This window comes from Sus scrofa, chromosome 6, assembly GCF_000003025.6.
Source record: "Sus scrofa isolate TJ Tabasco breed Duroc chromosome 6, Sscrofa11.1, whole genome shotgun sequence".
In the NCBI taxonomy this organism is placed as follows: domain Eukaryota; kingdom Metazoa; phylum Chordata; class Mammalia; order Artiodactyla; family Suidae; genus Sus; species Sus scrofa.
Window position 1 is genome coordinate 4,945,209 of NC_010448.4, and position 22,154 is coordinate 4,967,362.

Here is a 22,154-nt window from a genome sequence, read left to right on the forward strand (position 1 = left end):
AGCAACGTCGCTCTAACTTTTTGATTGCCTTTGTTGCTTACTGTCAAATATTTATAATTTATTCACTCATTCACCCATTATTTGGTGATGTGCCAGGCTGGGTACTGGGGCCAGAGCAGGGAACAAAAGAGATAAAGTTCCTTTTCTCATGGAGCTTACATTCTAATTTGGGGAGAGTGACAATAAGTGGAACAATAACTCAATTATATGGTACACTAAAAGATGAATTTTATATACCATTAGAATAAAATATGGAGGATGGCATTAAGATGGTGGAATAGAAGGACTGGAGCTCAACTTCTCTCCTAAAAACAACAAAATTCACAACTAAACGCTGGGCAATCTTCACGCAAATGGCCCGGAAACCTTCAAAAAGATACCCTACTCCAGAAGACAAAGAGGAGGCCACATCAAGAGGTAGGAGGGGTGATTTCGTGATATAAACAACCCCATACTTCCCGGGTGGGAAGCCCCACAGACTGGAAACTAACTGGTTCATAGAGACTCACCTATGGGAGTGAGAGTTCTGAGCCCCACATCAAACCTTCATGTGTGGGGATCTGGTACTGCGAGAAAGAGCCCCTGGAGCATCTGGCATTGAAGGCCAGTGGGGCTTGTGCGCAGGAGCTCCACAGGACTGGGGGAAATGGAGACCCCATTCTTAAAAGGCGCACACAGACTTTCACGTGCACTGGGTCCCAGGGCAAAGCAAAGGCTCCATAGGAATCTGGATCAAACCTGATTGCAGTTCTTGGAGGACATCCTGGGAAAACAGGGGTGAATGTGGCTTGTTGTGAGGGAAGGACATAGAAAGCAAAGCTCTGCAAATATTCAGCAGCTGCCTTTCTCTGGAGGTGGCCATTTTGGGAAAATCTGGCTCCATCCTCAGTCAGCTGCTGAGAAGCCCCAGGGCAAACAACAACCCAGGTGGGATCACAGCCCGCCCCTCAGTAAACAGGCTGCCTAAAGACCCCTCAGGCACACAGCTGCCTCTAATCCCATCCAGAGACTAAGCCCCACCCACCAGAGGGATTAGAATCAGCTCCACCTACCAGGGGGCAGGCATCAGCCCCTCCCATCAGGAAGCCTACAGCAAGCCCCCATACCGAATTCAGCCACATGGGGGAAAGACATCAGAAGTTAGAGAGGCTACAACTCTATTATCTGTAAGAAGGTCACCACACCAAAAACCTATAAAAATGAAAAGACAGAGAACTATAACTCAGACGAGGGAGAAAGAAAAAAACCCAGAAAAACAGCTAAGCCATGAGGAGATTCTCAGCCTCCAGGAAAAAGACTTTAGACTGTTGATGCTGAAGAAGATGCAAGATATTGGAAATAAACTGGAGGCAAAGATGGATAACTTACAGGAAACACTGACCAAAGAGATACAAGATACAAAACTTAAACAAAAAGAGATGCAAAATACAATAACTGAAATAAATTCACTAGAAGCAGCTAACAGCAGAATACAGGAGGCAGAAGAACAAATAAGTGAGGTGGAGGACAGATTAGTAGAAATTATGGGTGCAGAACAGAAAAAAGAAAAAAGATTGAAAACAAATGAAGAGAGTCTCGGAGAACTCTGGGACAACGTTAAACGCACCAACATCCGTATTATAGGGGTGCCAGAAGGAGAAGAGAGAGGAAGGGGACAGAAAAAATATTCCAAGAGATAATAGAATAAAATATGTATGTGTACATATTAGAAAAGAATAGAGTGGGCAAAAGAATATTACATAACAATATATGATGGTACACATGTAACAGTGTATATAATATGGAACACAATAATTACGTTTAATAGTGTGTTAGAGGCTGAGACACAACAGGCTGTAATCAGGATTTACCACATGAATAAGAATTTCATCTCTAGTTAAACTTTTGATGTTGCCTCTGTGCTAGGCCCTAGAGGCAGTGATGAAAAGGACATATCCCTAAATATCAAAGCATCCAAATGGAATCATCCAAATGGAATCAGGAGCTAGAGAATGAGGACACGATTAGAAGGCAGTGTGGTAACACCAGGCAGAGGGATGTTTAGCGTGTGTAGGAACAAGAAGAGAGAAGCAGCAATCTGAGGGGGAGTTTATGACTTGGGGATTTATAAAAAGGATAAATTGGGATTTCACCAGGTACTAAAGAAGAGAAAGGCATTCCAGGGAGAAGGGAACAGGATGTGCAGTGGCATGGAGGCATGCCAAAGCTTGGCAAGTTGGGGGAATAATGAGCTTCAGGGCAGCCTGAGATGAAGGTAGGTTGAGACTGAATGGACAGTGTTTAAAACCATCCACGCAGAAGACCCAGTGATCTTATTTCTAACACTGTTTAGCATGAAATGGTTTCCAGGTGCAGTGTGGGCTTGGATGTTTCATTTTCCAACATCTCCTTTGTCTGCTTTTGGCTTTCTCCTTTGGAATTCTTGGATTCTCATCTGTAAGATGTGTTATGGAGGTGTAGTAATGTTACATTCATAGAGTTTAAAAAAATAGATGTTTTACAGCCTTGTGGTTGCTGCTCTGGGTGTGAGGATATTGTCTTTGAACAGAAGCAGATGGGTGAAGTCTTCGGAGGCCACTATACTAGGGAGTGGCTCAGTGATGAGACTGCCAGCTGTAGTAAAAATGGCTTTTATTGCCATTGAGTTGCTGCTGACCCTCTGAGCTTCACCAGAGGGTTAGCAAAGACACAGGATTTGCATAGAAGCTCACACAAGGACGATGGGGATCAACACATTTCGAATATATTTATGAAGGAGTGATTAATGCAATAAATCATCTGGCTGTCTGGTCTACCTCTACAAGGGGCTTGAAGAACCAGCCACAGTGTAGTTAGATTTTCCCACTTAAAACAATCCAGATGTTCTGACATCACACACACAGTGTATAATCCACGTGGGCATTTCCAACAATGCAAGATTTCTCACCCTGCTGTCTTTGAACAATTAAATCCAGGAAAGTACACACCACTCTTTTCCTTAGCTAGAAGAATCCTGTTTGGATACGGCTTCTATTTATAGAGCATTCCTTTATTTGTACAAATGTTTCTCTTCACTCTCTTTTAGTCAAGAAACCCAGCTGTAGACTTGCTGTTTCAAATACCTTTGAAATTTGAACATTAGATTTAGTTTATGATTCATGTTTTTCTATGACCTTGGTGCGGGAAAAGAAAGCAATGAACTAACTCTTTCCAAGTGAAGATAAATGGGGAATGTGCGAGTTGGCTGTTTTGCAGCTAACCCTTCTTCAATTATATGATGGGAAGTTGGGAATGCAATTTACAATAGATGGCTCATGGAGTCCTTGGACAAGGTATGGGCCTGGACAAAGATGGACTAGGAACTGATGTAATCAGGAGTGATGTTACCATTTGCACGGTTTGGAAGAGGGATCCATGCATAGAAATCACACTCTTCTATTCTCTCCATATATGCCATTTCTGTACATACTGGGATGCCCCCATCTAGCATACAAAGCACAGGATAAAGATCCCAACAGTGTATGTTTGGTTTTATTTAAAACTTCAGCCGTAGAGAAAACTGCCAGATATGTGATTTCACAGCATCACAGCAAAAAGTATCACATATTTCATCATAATAGCTATAAAAAGCTTCACGGGAAGACAGAGTCTGGACTATTTGGAATAACATTTAATCATCTTTAAAGATTTATCTGGTTGTTAAAATGTCTCGGACTCCACCCTCCAGAAAAGTCACTTGAGTCAGATAATTGAAATGGGTTCGATCTTCTAAGAGGTATGTGGTTGGCTTTCTGGATTAGTCTCTATTGAGCAAGCAGAATGTGTAATTATGTGGCCAGTGTTTAGACATAGGCACCTCTGAATTAAAAGGGCTCTCCTAAGGGAAATAAACTCTTATGGAAGTAGGAGAGTTTCATTTAAAGCACTCACATATATTGCATGGAATCCCGGAAGAGTGGATAAATATATTCACTTCAATTAGACTTTTGGTAAAGGATGGCACACAAAGGTGCATTCACTAGCTTTATACCTGGAGCCATCAAACTGCGAACAACAAATGAAAAGATCCAAAAGACTTAAGAAAACTCCAGATATTCATGTCAACTCAAGAATGAGGGAAACTGAAAGCAAATCTGCCTCTGATTACATAGTTCAATTCTATTTCTTAACAATCAGTATTAAGAGTTCCCATTGTGGCTCAGTGGAAATGAATCCGACTAGGAACTATGAGGTTGCAGGTTCAATCCCTGGCCTCACTCAGTGGGTCAGGGATCTGGCGATGCTGTGAGCTGTGGTGTAGGCTGGCAGCTACAGCTCCAATTTGACCCCTACCCTGGAAACCTCCACATGCCATGGGTGCAGCCCTAAAAAAGACAAAAAATAAAAAAAAAATAAGGTGGAGACATAAAACTTTTAATCTTTTTACAAAAATGAGTTGAGTATGAAGTGAACGGTACTGTCACAACAATTATTTTTTTCAATCAATATTTTAAATGAAAATATAATGATGCTTTATGCTACAGTGAATCCTCTCTATACAATATCTATTGCTTTTTTCCCCGGTAACCAGATTTAAAAGCTAGGCCATATTTTTCCTTTCTTGACATCCCTCAAATCTAGGATATCTCAAGAAATATGGACTTAACGCAAAACCCCCCTATGTATTTGAAAGCACTGGAAAGCTATCAAGGCAGCCAAAAGTTGCAAACTCAGGATCCTGCTGAGAAGGGAAGTGCCCTGAAGTGAAGTCAACACTTGATGGAACTTTTACCGTGAAGGTACTTTCTAAATTGTAAAGACACAAGGACAAGAGGTGATGAACCTGAGCAGAAAGTGCTAAGAGAGCAGGAAGCTGAGCAGAGCTTCCAACAGTCTCATGGAGCTTGAGAAGACAACAGAAATTGAGGGTCTCCAAGGTGGAAGAGCACTTGTGAAAACACCCATCTTTCAGTTAGGAGCCCAGAGAGGCTGTGCCCAAGGAGTAATGGAAACCAGGAAGCAGATGAGCCCTCGCAGAGATGGAAATCCAACAATGAACCACCTTAGTCCCAGACCGATTTAAAGTTGCCTTTTCCCACACAGAAGGCAAAAACAAATCCTTTCTGGAGAAATACAACATCAGCCAGAGCCCTACATTATCTCTAAACATTTTCCACATATGTTGTTCATGAATACACTTAAAAATTTCTAGGTGTGCTGAGGAACCATAACAAATGACCAAAAACCAAGAAACAAATACTGAAAGTAGAAATAGACATGATCTAGATACTAGAGTTACCAGACATTGAATTTTAAAGAACTCTGGGGAAAATATTCAAAAAATAAAATGGAAAATTTCAACATTTTCATCTATAAAATAAATAGAAATGATATAATTTAAAATGTATTAAGCAGATTAGAAATCAATAGATGGGTATAATTGTAAATATGGTGACCTAGAAAACAGGTCAACAGAAGCATAGGGAGTTAACATATACACAATTAGATAAACAGGAGAAGAGAATGGGTCAGAAGAAATATTTGCAGAGATATGTTATGGATTGAGATGCTAAGGAACAAGTATGATAAATACAATTTAAACTACACCTCAGGAGTTCCCTCTGTGGCTCAGTGGTTAACGAATCTGACTAGGAACTGCAAGGTTGCGGGTTTGATCCCTGGCCTTGCTCAGTGGGTTAAGGATCCGGGGTTGCTGTGACCTGTGGTGTAGGTTGCAGACGCGGCTCGGATCCTGCGTTGCTGTGGCTGTGGTGTAGGCTGGCGGCTACACCTCCAATTGGACCCCTAGCCTGGGAATCTCCATATGCGTGGGAGTGGCCCAAGAAATGGCAAAAAAGACAAATAAATAAATAAACTATACCTCAGCAGGCTATAATAAAACCATTGAAAAGTAAAGAAAAAGAAATATTGGGAGTTCCCGTCATGGCGCAGTGGTTAATGAATCCGACTAGGAACCATGAGGTTGCGGGTCCGGTCCCTGCCCTTGCTCAGTGGGTTAACAATCCGGGGTTGCCGTGAGCTGTGGTGTAGTTTGCAGACGTGGCTTGGATCCCGCGTTGCTGTGGCTGTGGCTAGGCTGGCAGCTACAGCTCCGATTGGACCTACTATTGGATCTACTATTAAAAGTAGACAGAGAAAAGAGCCATATATCTTTCAATGGAGAAGAAAGTATTATCGGCAACTAACTTTTCAACAAACATTAACCGCTATCAAAAGTCGGTGAAATGGCATCTTGAAAGTGCTGCAAGAAAATAACCGTCAGCTGAGATTCTGTATTCAATGAAAATATAATAAAAATTCAGGCAAAAAATTCTAGACAAATAATAGAATGAAAAGATTTTTTTTTTTTTTTTTTTTTTTTTTTTTTTTTTTTCTGCATATAAGTAGTGAATTTAGCTACAAGACAAAAATCATAAATGCAGAGCAATGATCAACCATGACAATGAAGAGAATATTATGTCTACCATACGAAGATATGTATTATTCTTAAAACAAAAAGGAATTCTTTGATCAGAAGGAAAATTATCCCACATGGAAGCAAAGAAACATGAATGAATAAGTAATAATATAAAGAGTGAATAAATGATTATTTACCTAATAAAACAGAATTTTTATGAAATTTAGCAGAATTAAAACATGTGATATCACTATATCAAGCGACAAGGGGGGGTATAAAGGGAATCCAAATGTTCTAAGATTTTTGCAGTATCTAGGAATGATAAGAGTTCAATTTATAATAGCTCTGTAAGTCAAGGATATATATTTTTGTTTCTCAGAAACCACAAGGATATAAAAATGAAGTATAACAAGTTATTAAAGCAGAGATAAATGATAAATATGATTAATTCAAAAAGAAGTATGAAATGAGAGAAAAAATATATAAAAAGTGCAACAAATAGAATTTGTTAGGATTGCTAGATTTAAACCTAAATACATGGTACTAGCATTAAACACAAATGGACAATATAATTTAAGTAAGACTAGGATGGTCAGAATTGATTACAAAAATCAAAAACCTAATACACGCTGCTTGTAAGAGATATTCTAAATATAAGACTATATATAGAAAACTTGAGATAAGAAACAATGGAAAGAAATATACCATTCTAATAGAAGATGAGGTAAATTTTAAAGCAAAAAGCATTTTTGCAGACAGGGAAGTAAAGTGTGTAATAAAGTGTCAATATATTAGGGACATAACACTTTTAAATTTATATGCACTTAATAAAACAGCTTCAAATATTCAAAGAAAAACTTCATACAACAGAAGAAATAGATACATCTACAATCATAGATATCTTATCTACTCTTTTAGTAACTGGTAAGATAAGTATGTAGAAGATTTGAACAAGAATATTAAACAACTGTCAATTCACATTGTTTTCAAGTGTATATGGACCATTGATCAACACTGCTCACGTGCTGGTTGTAAAGCAAGTCTCAACAAATATATTAAATACTGTCACCCTATAAAGTATGTTCTCTACAATATGGAATAAAGGTAGATATCAATAACACGAGTAACAAGGTGCCTTCAAACGGGGAATCAAGTGATATACATTTAGGCAGTGGTGGCTGGGAAGGGTTTTAGGAAGACTATGAGTGACTCGTCAAGTTCTGTTTCTTGATCTGGGTTTGTGTTTGACTTGTGGAAAATAAAATTACCCAGTAATCATATACTTTTTTTGGTTAGGAAGTTATATGTTTATTAAAAAGAAGTCAATAAATCTTGAGCAAGCCATACTATCTGCAATTTAGAAAGACCTTTTGAATAAAGTATCTTTCCAATAAAACAAATGAGAAATGATAGCCTCAATTTAATATGGCGAGTAACTTCTTTTTAATTTTAACCCTAAGGAAATAAGAGAAAATTTAGATAAAACTTTAATGGATTGTATATCATAGCATCATTACTCACAATAGCAAAGATGCTGAAAGAGCTCAAATGTCCATCAGTAGCTGTACAGATAAACAAAGCATGGTATATCCATAGAATGGAGCATTATTCATCTGTAAAAAGGAATGAAAGTCTGGTACAGACTACAACATGGAGGAACCTTGAAAACATTATGCTGAGTGCAAGAAGCAAGTCAGAAAAAGTCACCTATTTTATGACTAAATTTACATGACATGTCCAGAATATACAAGTCCACTGAAACACAAGGAAGATTAGTGGTTTCTAGGGGTTGTAGGAAAAAGGGGATGGGGAGTGACTGCTAATGGTCATGGGATCTCTTTTGGGCATCTTGAAAATGTCTGGAATTAGATGGTAGTGATGGTTATCTTGAATATACTAAATGTACAGAATATACTAAAACCCAACTAATTATATATTTTAGAAGGGTGAACTTTACTGTATGTGAATTATATCTCAAAGTTGTTATTAAAAATTAATGGAAATGAAGCAAAAGTGATAAAGTTACGGAATAAAATAAATAAATCTTATCCAACATCATCTTGTATCAGATATTTCATTAAGAGGACAAAGTAAATTTCCTACATAAGAAATAAAACAGCTCCTTGATGGGTAAATCTACTAATGAAGAGAAGTGAATCATAATGAACAGACTGATAAAGATTTAAATTTCTTGTGATTTACCTGCAATGCCAACATCAATAAAGACAATGTAAAACTTTTAATATGCCTCAAAACAAGGACATGGATGGCATGATTAGCAAGTGTCATCAATTTAAGATTAGTCTTTAGCCAGGAGCATTTGAAATTACATAGCTCATATACAGACAGAAATGCAACAGAGATTTTCTTAAATTTAACAGCAATCGTCAAAATTCACATGATTTTTCCAATAGCAAAATATGTGGTCAAGATAAAAAAAAGTTTCTAAACTCTCCACAATGCAGAGCAAATTTCTATCAACCCTGCTAGAGTCTTTTTGCTCTTTCTATAGGAAATGGTTTTACATAATTATTCTATGAAGAAGACAACAGAGTTTTCAGTCAAACATGTAAGAGAAAAAGTATTATAGGGTGAATTAGGCAGTTAATTAAGAAAATACTTTTATTATAAAAGCTAATAGTCCAAAGAAAAATAAGACCCCTGAAGCATCAAGGTCCTTGAAGCCCTGATACTGGATTTTAGGCACTGGAGACTGGATCCCAGCATCTCTTGATAATTTAATGCAAATATCTGCCAGTGGCTCAGCTTTAGCTTGCTGGCTTCCAGTTCATGCCGTTTATCTTTGACCCTTTATGAAAACTGGAGTACTTATCCCTCTCTCAACTTCCAGCTGGAAGACAGGGCCTTTTACATTTTATGTCATTTTTATTACAGGTATTGTAACGTTATAGCTCAAACACTGAAACATTTACATTAGAAAGAATTCATCAAAGAGCCAGAAAAAATCCTAAGTTATTAAGTCTTCATTACCAATTGACATTTTAAGGTAAAATGTGAAAATCAATAGATTGAATAAATGAAGAAAAACTAATTTAAAAATCTTATCCTCATTTGCAAACACATTCTTTTAAAATTAATGGTGAGTACATTAACCCTCCTGAACTTAGGTTTAGGTGAAAATATGACTTATTCAGTTAGTACGTGCTGAGCATCAACTGTGTTATAGGCACAAATCAGATGTCTTTTCAAAAAAAAATTTAGAGAAATTGGAAAATCACTTTGCTCCAAATGGGATTTAGATTCCCAACTATAATTCAAACTCTGGGTTGGATAGTTTAACTAGATTTCCTAAAATCATTTCCAAATGCCTAATCTAGGAAAATCAAAACTAACATTTAAATATAAACCAACAGTTAAATCCATGTGTAAAAACTATTAGAAAAATTCACAGAAGACTCTCTATAGTGAGACTAGTGCTTCTAACTAAATTTTCCATGAAAATCAATGACCAAAAATTGATTTAATGTATCAGCAATTTTAAGTACTTGGTTTATCATATAAAGTGACACTGTATTCAAGTTAAAATCACCTTCAGGAACCATTCAGCAAATACTGAACTACTGAGTGCTGACTGGGAATGCAACAGAGAATAAGAGAGGTACAGGCTTTGCTCTTGGCAGGCTTACAGTCATGTGAAAAAACACAAGGGAAACCACAAATGATCTCAGTTTGCACTAAGAATTTATTATTTAAAATAACCTTTAAAATATCTCCTTTCTTAGTAACAACCTATATCTTATCAACGCTGGCAACCTGCCAACTAAAGATAGTTGGAATCATTTCTTGGTCTCCCTTACAGATAAGGAAGCCCAAAGAGATGTAAGCAGATGTGATCCGACTTTCTGGGGAGGCTTGTTAAGTGATGTTTACTTAGGTGGCAGGTCCTCCTTTGCCCGTCTAATTTCCTGCTTCTTTCTACCTGTTATATGGTCATGATGGCTGGCACTGCCATGACCCTACTGTACTGCGAGGCAGCTTTGGGGAAGGCAGGGAAGAAGAATAAGAGGAATATGGTAAAGATAAGAGGAGTCTCATGGTGTCACCATATTGGCCTGGGACTGCCTGGCTACAGATCTTTATGTGAGAGAAACTATACCTCTATCTTGTTTAACATGGCATTATTTCCAGGCTGTTATTTGCAGCTGACTCTAATTCCTTTTTTAAACAGATCAGAAAATGCATTTCTCTGGAAATGGAAAACCATGTAAAATAGAGTTTAAAAAAGGCAACAACCTACATTTCTATGACTTTTCTAAGAACTGTACTGATGTATGGAGAAACTTAGGTAAGACCACATCTTCCTGGACAGGTTTCTAGATACCTTCAACCCCAAGTGATCATGATGTCCATTCTGGGATGACTGAACCTTGGTCTTCATCTCCAAAAATTATTTCAACTTCAAGACCACAAGGTCCACGTTTCCTTTCTTTTCCTCGGCCATCCTGTCCGACCTCTCCCTCATTCAGGACCACTATGTATGGGCTGAGTCCTCATCACTTATCCTCCACCTAACAGGTTCTTCTTGGCCTTCTTTGATTTTGCCCACAGTGGTGAGTTTTATAGATTCTGCCACCTCGCCTCCAGAATTCCTTCTCCCCTGGTTCTTGAGGGTCTCCATCATGTACTTTGAAGTGCTTGAGCTGGTTCATAGATCACTTTAAAGGAAAAGAGCAGCCTTCCATCAAGGAGGGGAGAGGGCCCTTTAGATAAGAATGTCAGGTGGGCTTCTACATTTTAGAACATTGTCGTCATCGGAGCATCATCCTGCTCACTGCTGCCATCTTCCTCACCACCTTCCACATTGCTGCCTTTATCCCACTAGCCTCACCACCACTGCCTCACTACCAGCTTCTAAATTACCACTATGTTCTTATCACCCGAACTCTGGAGAACATGAGGTGACAAGAGCACTACTGCTTTTCAGTAGCAGCTCATTGAATGGTCACAAGAACCCAGTGAGGTGGGCTTTATGACCAGTGACAGAAGGTTCATGTAGATGGTGACCAGGCTCACGTTCCATGGCCGGCTGGCACGGTTTCAATCTGGGTCTGGTCCAGAGACTACCCCTTAACATCAATGTTATACCCCCTCTAGCATTCTGGTGCCCACAACATGGGATCCCCCCACCCTTCAACCACAAAGAACATCGGCCTTCCAGGAACATGTTAGAAAATGTAACTGAATTTGATCTCTCCAACAGTGACAAAGACGCCTTTGGGATATCATGTATCTCAGAGAGAGTTTGAAGTACTTGCTAGCTACCCATTTTTCTTGTGTTATTACTTGTATCTTCATACAGTAATGATGAGCTGTGATATCAGCTCTGCCCTGTGGAAATCTCAAGCTCATCGTCCATGTCCATTTGAAGAGAATTTTGTGTGTTTGCCAATATTTACAGGTAAATACATTTTCCATTATGCTACTCAGGGTCTCTTACTTAAGATCTGTATTAAATCGTTCCTTGAACTCAGTGGTGTTAACAATAACAACAACAACAACAAAAGCTTCTTTCTCACAGGATATAGTCCTTTACCAGGCATACAATTATAAGCTCAATTCAGGCTGCAATGAAATAACAAATTAATCTCACCCACTTGGTAACACTGATAGGTTTTCTTATTTTAGATTGAGGTTATCTAATTTCTATTTTTATTACTATGTTTATATTGAACATTATACTAGGTCTTGAGTTATTATTTTTTTTGAAATAGGTACATAAGAAATTCTACAGATAAACCAACATCCCCCACTGAATATCCCATGAATACCAGTTCAATGAGACACGATGAGATGGTCCAGGAAAAATTATTTCCAGGCCAAATATGTCTGAGAAAGCCTATAAACCATACATACCCCTCTTAGATAAACTCAAAGCCTTTTAAAGGTAACTGGGAGTCCTACAATAAAAAAAAAAAAATCTTCCACACTGTTCATCACAGTGTTCTCCACAACTGTTTGATCCTAAAATCTTCCCCACTGCCTGCCTCACAATAATACAACTTGTGGAACTAATCTCTTGGAACACAGTTTGAGAAACATAGGAATAACGCGTGATCTGTACTAGCAGTTTTAGAAACACTGTCGTGGGAGCAATAGAATAGACTGCATCAGCTACATGGACTTTGCTGTTTTGAGGATAGAATCTTGAGCATCCAAGACACCACTGGGAGAGGGTCATGGAGGGCTGCGGATGTGGAGAGGTTACTGGGGAATCAGGGGGCTGAGGGGTCATCTGGAGTAGCCCTGGGACTCTTGAGACGGGGGTGGGCAACTGAAAATCCATGCATGGGTCTTTCTCGGAAAGACTGGGAAGGTAGAAGACATCACTGTGGACAAGGAAGCAGAGCACTGTGGCTAAGTGTTCTCAGGGGGCTGTATTCACCTTCTGTTTCTAAGAATGCCTATGACCTTGGAGATCTAGATTCTCTGAGCTTAAAATAAGCTCCCTCATTGGTTTTTTAAAAATATGGTTCAAGAAACCAACCTCACAGTCAGATGAAGCAATAGATCAAAGGTGGAGAGCCCCATGGCGGTGGTGGATGTACAGGAAAGGTTGGGCAAACGGCGGGGCTGATGTTACTGAGTCTACACTCTCGGTCAGTAAGAGGGGCATCAAATCCTTGGCCCTGGTCTTGGCCCCCAAAGAAACCATGACCTTAGCACATTTCCATCAGATGCATAGTGCCAATGGCTTCCTATTTTGGATACATATTCAGCAGCTGAATGCAGTCTTGCAAACTCAGCCTATCCCCAAACGTTGCTCCACATCCACAATCATAAAAGCACAGGAGCTGAGAATAAACAATAGCTCTTCCAACAAGCTAACTTGGTTGTTATTTATAAGATCCTGGGCCATCCTGCTATTGCCAAGAAAAATCTGCTTTACCTTCTTGCTGCTGTTCCGTCTGGACTCTCAATCTGTACTTGCTGAAAAAAATGGTTATTGTTATGCTAAAATCACAATGGGACTAACATAATTCAGCACTAAATAACACCGATAAAACTATGAAAATGGCACTTTGGCATTAAAAGTTATTTTCTTATGGACTTTAACAAGATTCAATGCTTTTGTTCTCACAATGCTCTGGTATTTTCAGCTTTGTTAAAAAAAAAAGATAAAAATGTAAAAAAAGTATTGCAGCAAAACACCATCTTCTCTTCACAAAGGAAGGTTTTGATTTTGCAAGCAGGGAGCCAACAGGGGCTGTACATGGAATTAATATTAATCAGCAATCATGGCCGTCATGGCAAGGGTGGTTGTTCAGTTTGGGTTTACCTCTTTCTTGGTGAATTTCGGTGAGTGATCGTTTTTGTCATCAATCATGATGGTCGCTGTGGCCGTGCCTGTTAATCCAACATCCAGTCCAGCCATATCTTGAGCCTCAATGATCAATTCATACTTGGGATTTTCCAGAGTCTACAAAGCAAATACACAACAGAGAGGATGACAGTTAGATCTGGGTCACCACATGGGGCAGGTGACAAACATGTCGCTGGGGCTGAGACTACGTACCCCTTCCATAAAGGGCAGGCACCTTTGCCCAGGCCCAGCACTCTTACCTGCTGTGTGTGAATGTGCCTTTGCAAGCTCTCCAGGGCAGGATGGTGGACTCATAGACAAGGGTTGGGTTGGCGATGGAATCTATTTTCTGTCCTTATTTAAGGGGACATGTGATACATTCCAGAATGTTTCATTTCTGGGATTTGAGTGTACATTGCATGACTGATATTTACACCCCATGTGTGTCATTTCACAGCGGCCTCAGGAAACTAAACTGGAAATGAGGCTGTTGGATTATGAGATCAAAACAATGATGAAGGCTTTAGGAACTCACATTAGTGAACAGTTTGATGGGCCAGGCATCAGAAATCAGTGTCAGCTTTTCCAATGAGCATGTTAAGCTGCACTTATTGTTCCCATTTTACAGGTGAGAAAACACCCACTGAGGTTAAAATCATTTATACTGCACTGTCTTCATGTCATTGTAAGTCATTTTAGTCTTTTATGTCATGTTAAACTTGTGTATAAAAATGATAAATTTAACACAAGCAAAACTGCACTATTGTCTCTCAATATATATATATATTCTTTTCATTTCAATATCTGACAGCTATTTTGCTACCATGTTTAAACACACAAAACCACTAACCAAGCAGCCCTTATCCCATGATGAAGAAGAGGGTTCTATGATTGGTCAGCAACAACCCTGCATTTAAAGTGCCTTCTGTGCTGCATGTGCTTGCTTGGCAATGAGCATGTCCTTCTTCTTCTACTAAGGCAGCACCTCACATTTCCTCTGGGGACCAATCTGTCACTCATTCTCTGCCCAGGTGGTTTGGGTTGGATGGACTTTTCCCACCCTGCACTCCGGCCAACTTTTAGAATGAGCTGTGGTGAGAAGAAGCCAAAAGTTCATGCCATCTCAGGGGCGTGGTGTCTAGTCCAGGGGCAGGACCTGTGCTTGACTGTTGGATGAAGGAAGCCCTGTTTCACTGCGGTGTGAATTGGGAGCACTTAGCGCAGGACCTGGGTGAGCCATCTGCTGCCACAGCAGGGATGGAGTGAGGGGATGCTTGTCTGAGAAGGAAGCCAGTCTACTGAGAAAATCAGACTTGAACCCTGGAGAGGAAGAAATGTTTCCCGGTGATTCCACTGCAGCCATTACATCACGCCACCCTGGAGGCAGCCTTCCCTATGGATTTTCCAGCTATTTGTTTACACCAGTTTGGTTTGATTTTGTAATCACACATGCAGAGAACTACCTTCAATAACAAAATCCTTTGTTTGTTATTTTTGTTGTTATTTTATTCCTTTTGTTATTGAAGGTCTCACTGGTCACCATCAGTCCTGCTTGTATGAGATCTTCAAACATCATTGCTTATACCAACCAATAATTAAGAAATACCATGGGAAGCAGGATACAAAAACACAATACGGATCTATAATTTCATTCTAAAGCCACATTTTGGAATTTTAAATTTTAATAGCTTAATGCTAGCTGTCTCCAAATCTTGTAAGTATTTTTAAAGGGGGGTTAGCTGTTGCTCCCTAGGGAACCTTTCATTAGTTGTTTCTCAGCTAAGAGCTTTTGAACTAATAACTTTAGAAGTAGTACTTCTGTTGGGCAGCTTGATCAGGCTCCAAACTCTTAAACTGGAAAGGATGAGTGGGCTGCTGATGGACTGGTTGGACAGAGTTACTCAGTGTTTTATTTCCCCGCTTTATAGAGATATAACTGACATACACTATTGTGTGAGTTTAAGGTGTATAAAGTGATGATTTGAACCATACATACGGTGGAATGATATCCATCAGGACTGATTCTCTAATTGCTGAGTGCAAACAGAATTTAATACCAAACCCAACTTTGAATAATTCTGGTTCTGCCTGGTTCAGTTGGAACCGTTCTGTAAAGGTTCCTGCAATTCCATCCATTTGCAAGCTCAAACCATAAAATCATCAGCCTAATATAAGTGACTTTATACTTATCATCAATAACAAGATATTTATTCTTTGACATAAATTCTGTAGCTGGACCATATGAAACCAACATAGTGGCCCACCTTCAAAATCTTCCTTGAGTGCCTCTGGACATACTAGCCACTATCCAGGTTTAATTTTTCATATGACCTTTTTACTTTTGTGGTAAAAGATTGCATGTTTTAAGAAGCACATAATCACAAAAAAATAAGAAATTATGTGGATTTTTTTCTGATATAGAAGAGATCATAGTAAACCAATATCAATTCCCTCATGCAATAACTTTTACTACCATTATTCCCTGACATAATTTTAAGGATTGCATAAAATATAATCACATACGTAATTTATAACCTATTTGATCTTCTGTTATTAGGGATTTAGGTTATACCTAGTCTTTTAAAATTTCTGACAGTTTAAAATAACACTGCAATGAACATCTGTATATTCAGCTTTCAATGTATTTTGACTTTTTTTTTGAATGACAGATTCCAAGAAGTAGAACTATTAGGTTAAAGATATGAACATCTTAAGAGTCTTTATTGACAATTCAATATGTTTTCCAAGAAGCCCTTACCAATTTTCTTACCATATCATTCCTATCAGAATGCTTAGTTTTGATCCCTGGCATGGCTTATTTTTAAAGAACAGGTGATATTGCCCCAGGAAGCAAGTTGGGAGATGAATGTGATGCCACATGCTGTTGATCAAGGAGGTAAGTTTCTCACAGCACTTGCTCTTTCTGACTTGCAGGAGTGGTAGCCATGGACTGCACCACATTGCATTTTCAAGCACTGACTATAGTGGGCATGTGCCAGCATCCACTGTCCCCCCTGCCTCCGGTGCCTATGCTATAACTCCTTTGGGGCATCCCTTCCTCGCTCAGCACAGGTGGAGTTCAGGTAAGGTGGGCTCCATTCCTGATCTAGAGATGGTCAGGTGGCTCAGGCCTGACCATCATGGCCTCCCCTTCCCATTGCCATGTGATGAACATGGAACCCAAGTCAGGCTACCTGGGACTGGAACTCAGTTCCAGGACACAATTCTTTAGAACTTGCAGGTAAAAGAACTTCTAATTCTGTTGTACTTGAATATGGTAGAACATAAATCTGGAGCTGGTGATGGCCACTTGCAACCTCACAGAGAAAGGCAGCCTGAGAAGGAGACAACTCAAAAAGGACAGGTTGAGAAGATGGAGTTCTTTACTCTAATTTGAGCTCTTTAATAGTCATCCTTGAAGCCAGAATTTCCCCCTCAGGTTCTATGAGTTCTATAAATTTCTCCTTTCCTTGAGACACTTAAATGAGAAGTTCTGTGAGCAGTTAACAAAAGAAATCTGACTGATATTGCGACTAATGCTGTGGTCAGTTATCTGGTTATTTGCAAGAAAGTTTGAGAGCTACAGTGTCACAATAGCATTCCAATAATTTCAGGAATACACTATTTTTCCTTTAAAAATTTTCTCCTCCACAGAAACATTTTTTTGATCAGAGTTACTATAATTTTTCTTTCATTAGTTTATGCATTCCTTCAGTCAGAAGTTATTGAACATCTACTGTGAATATTGTGCTATGTGCTGGGGGTAGAGGGATGGAGAAAGTGTTCTTTTTTCAAGGGGCTCAGAGAAATTGAGGTTTGAGGACAGGCATGGCCATATATAACTGCAACAAAGCAGAATTAGAGCTGAGCAGAGGTATGTCCAAATTCTTAGGACACCACAAAGGAAGGACGCATTGGCTTAACTCTCTTGTCAGTTTTATGAGTTTTATAAATAATTAAAAAAAGAACCAGCCAATTCCCACGTCCTGATATAAATAAAATTTTATGACTGCAATGGGAACTAGATTGATTAACCTCATGGAAAATCAATTAGACTGTGAACTATATCAATTGTGAGGTTTGAGATGAGATGTCCAAAAAGTCTCAATTTTCTGTCAAACTTAAGGCCACTAATGAAAACGTTTGTATTGTGGAAGAATATCCAATTATTGTAAGGAAAATAGCGATGACATAGTCATCTCGAAAGTGGAAAGTGAGATTCCTCTTCCCCCTCCCCCTCCCCCATCTCCAAGAGATGAATATCCGTGGTCTGGTGTCTCTCTTCCCTTTCCTCCACATCACACAAACACAAGTACACACAGACATTCTATATCCACGCAAATTCAGACAAATGGAGCCATTCACACCGCTGCACAATCTGTGTTGCTGTATCACTTCGTCTCTGCTTAGAGACCTGTCCATTCATGTATAAAAGTCGACTGCATGGATTCAGTCATTCCCTATTGGATGGTCATTGGATTGACTTGTTTCCAAGTTTTCACGTTGGAAAGCAACTCTAAGATAAAAAGTCCATAGGCCGATCAGTGTGGGGGATTTTCTGGAATAAACATAACTGCTTTCAGAATGACAAAAGTAACAAAAACCAAGCACCAATGATAAAAGCACCTCCTTTGAAAAGGGAAAGACCTAGAGAAAATGGCACACAAATTGTTTGCTCCTGCACAACTGGACCTCTGACCTGCCTCGCACTCCAGCTGAGCCTTCTCCAAGAAGTCTGCTCCAAAACCCCCTACTTGAAATATACATACTTATGCACATTTCTGTACCCTCAGAGCTCACTGTGCCTTTGTTACTTTGCTGGAAAAGACTCCTAGACCACCCATGGCTCCCTGTTCTCCCATAAGAATCACCGAAGTGGAGAAACAGGCCCCCGTGGCCAGGGGCACCTTTGCCTTCCTCACACTAGCTGACTGATTCACAGCTAGCTCTCTAATTCTCAGTTGGGACAGTGGAATTCTGGAAATATGAAACGCGAAGCCAGGCATCACGGAGACAGAATGTGGGACAACCCTCTTGCCTCTCCCATGTTCCTCATGGGCCCTGTAGAAGGCTTTTGCCTTCTTGAATGTTTTAATAGGACACTTACCACCATGGTGCTCCTCTGCCCATGCAGGAGGCACTCTGCCTCTAGGGGAACAAGACCTGCAGCTGTTCAGCTGTTCTGCACTTGGTGAGTAAACTAAGAGGTGGGAGGAAGCCCACTGTCCTCTCACGGCCAAGCTTCGCTTTCCATAGCACCCTCTGATTCTTGAGTTTATATCTCTTAGCTGGTTCAAGGCTCGTGGAACGGGTGTGATCAACCCCAATACAAAGAGCCTTCAGGCTAAGTTATGCCAAAGGCACCACTCTAGCAGAAATATGCAAGCTCTGCCTCTGAGCTCTGGGACTGTGCTGGTTCCTGACTCGAACTCTCCCCTGGATTTTGTCACACACCACGGTGTTTACTCAGGAGATCCTTTTTGGCACTGAAGCCAGCCAGAATCAGTTTTGGTAGCTTGCAACAAAAAGGAAACTATGGAGACAAAGTCACTTGTTCACCAAGTCCTATTTCTTTTGACTGTGGGCCCTATAGCTAGACTGTAAGAGAAACTTGTATGACCAATTCTGGCCAATGGAATATGGGCATAAGTGATGTACTGGCTTGGCCCCTAAGCCGCCCATGTAGTCCTCTGTGTTCTCCCTTTCCCAGAAGGAAGAAGCCTGGATCTTCAAATGATTATGTGCCACAGAGGCCCGCTGCTGACGTGAACAAGAAACAAGGCATTGTTTGGGTTCAAGGGAAGTTTATTACGGTGCCTAGCCTAGCCTGACTAATATGAAGCCCATGTTTCCTGTTTGGTTTTATTCTGAATACCCATTTACTATCCCTCTAAGGGGATGACAAAGTTTTCAAGGGCAAGGGCTATCCATGCCTTTGACCTCGACACCTAGCCAGGATGTGGCACACACACTGGGTGATTTACTTTCATTATTGATAATGATGATATATTACTGTTTCCCTGAACTAAATTATATCTCAAAGGTCTGAGAATATCAGTGGCATTTCCAAACCAGAGCCATTTATTCTCCGGGAATGGCTTATCCTTTGGGGAACTCTAGCTCAAGGAGATAGGATTTTATTTTGACCAAGAGAAGCACGGTGTCAAAACTGGGAGAATTAAATTGGCTGCTCTGATTTTATTTTAAGCTATCTGATCTGTAAGACATATCAAGAGTCAAACGGCTCTCCTGGTTTGAATTCTGCAGTCACGTATTTCTATTGTATTTGCCATCTCCTCCTGGCTGTCTACTCTCTACCAGTTAATAAATATCTTAGAAACAAAAGGAGGATGGTGTGTCTATAAGAAAAAGCCTTGGTGTATCTCCAAAGACATGGGCTGGGTTTGCTGATCACACTGATTTGGAAACCAAACATTTCATCTTGAAAAAAAAAAAAAGAATCAAGCCGTGTCATTAAATATGGCATATAATCAATCACTGGACCCTTGATGTTTTACACAGCCACTGCGACTTCTGTACGAGTATGCATTTAACGGAACATTTATCACTAATAACAAGCATAATGGTAGCTGTGGGGGGAAATCAACAAATAAATGCTACATAGAGAAAGGTTTTGCCATTAACCCAGGCAGTACCCTATCCTTCTCTTGCTTCATCTTGAGCTACCTCCACATCTCTTTCCACACTTTGTCCAGACTGGATTTCTCTCACTGTACCCCACTGTTTCTTACTTTTGATCTTTCTCCCCTACTTCCTCCTTCAGGTTAATGCCTGCTCATTTCTTACGGTCATTCTTCACTGCACTGAAGCAGCATGAAGGCAGGGACCTTATTGCATAACGAGGTGGCTAACACTTAGAGAGGGACAATCAACATTCAATAAGTTACTATCACCCTGGCTTCCTCTCTTAGTAGCGGAGTGATCCTGGTCAAGTTACTTAAGTTCTCCTTGCCTCAGTTGCCTTGTCTGTCAAATGGGGCAATAATAATACTTCTGGGATAAGTGAGGATTAAAATAGGTAATATAAGGTGCCAAACACAGAGCTCAGCAGATGGTGGCTGTTATTATGTAGCAATAACTTTCAGAAAGTCTTCTAAAGTTGTGGCAAGAAGCTCAGGGTGGTCTCCAGGAACAGTCAAAAGGAAGTGGATGCTGTCAATAACCACTGAATAAGCCTGGAAGTGGATCCTTCCCCAGTCAAATCTTCTGATGAGACTGCAGATTCTGGACCAATACACAGACTATAGCTTTGTGAGAAGTTAGAGAACAAAGCTAAACCATGCCCATATTCCTGAACACAGAAATTGTGAGAAAGTAAATATCTATTATTTTAAGTCATTATGTGTTGGAGTAATTTGTTATGTTGCAATAAATAATGAATAAAATTTTCCTCCAGCACTATCAAAATCTGTAATATTCTTGTTCATTGATTACTTGTTTATTGGCTGTCTTGACTCTGACCACTTGAGCTCCATGAGGTCTGGGATCTTGTCTTAAAGTTTTATCTCCCAGCTACTAATTCAGTGCCCAGCACATCGTCATTATGCAGTAATTAGTTAATTATAGACATGTTTTTATAAAATAATGAATTATGTAGAGTGGTGTGCCTATAAATGTTTAATAGCACATGCTTCTGATTTGTAGTATTTGCCAACTTTGGTGGTTTAAACACTCTTACCATGGCTTATTTCAAGCTACTAACATGATGTCATTGAGTGGATAGGTAGAAGGTGAGATACATAATCAGTTATTATCAGCTGGTAAAGCTCCAGCTTATAAACTGTGCTTTAAAGGGTCAAGAAAATCTCTCAAGTCTTTTAAAATAAATCCCTTGTTGTCTAACACCGAAGGTATTGATAATGAGAAATAACATGAGATTTCTAGCAAAGATTCAGTATAATTCATTTATTTATTTACTCATCAGCTTTGCCTGGATAGGTGGAGCAAAGCAAGACTGTGCAATATGGCACCTGAACAGGGACCACATTCTTCTCCAGGTTAGCTGCACTTGAAACCTGGTCTATAAATATTGCAAACAGACTGGTGAAAACATTATCTGAAGCAGAACAAGTTGTTGTCTGTCTAGAGTTTGATTTACCCACTCTGGCCACATAACACTGGGATAGGTAGCCCATAAATCCAGCAGGAACCTCATACATCCCCTTGTAAAGGTGCCTTCTCTCACTGCAGATGGCAAGTGACATTCTCCATCTTCCTAAGGAACAGGGTGAGTTGCATTTGACTTGTGTCTGTCTTTAGGCTTCCTTGCTCTTCAGCACTAATGTGAACATTCATGTACTTGGCTGTCACCTGCTGTGTTTTCATTTCGACTGGGGTCTGGTGGGTAAGGAGAAGGCAGAGCTCATTTCCCCAGATTTACTGGTTGCTGACAAAGCCAGCAGGGTAGGAAGCAGCAGAGGAAATAAACACTGCCTC

The 22,154-nt window shown here is 39.8% G+C and overlaps 1 protein-coding gene across 1 annotated transcript in view; it reads right to left on the reverse strand.

The window, feature by feature from the left end:
• The window catches only part of CDH13 (cadherin 13, H-cadherin (heart)), a 1,022,437-nt gene that overhangs the window by 135,457 nt on the left and 864,826 nt on the right, over nucleotides 1-22,154 (reverse strand). Inside the window, 1 exon segment of the mRNA NM_001109945.1 lies at nucleotides 13,674-13,814. Within this exon segment, the coding sequence (NP_001103415.1) occupies nucleotides 13,674-13,814 (141 nt within the window).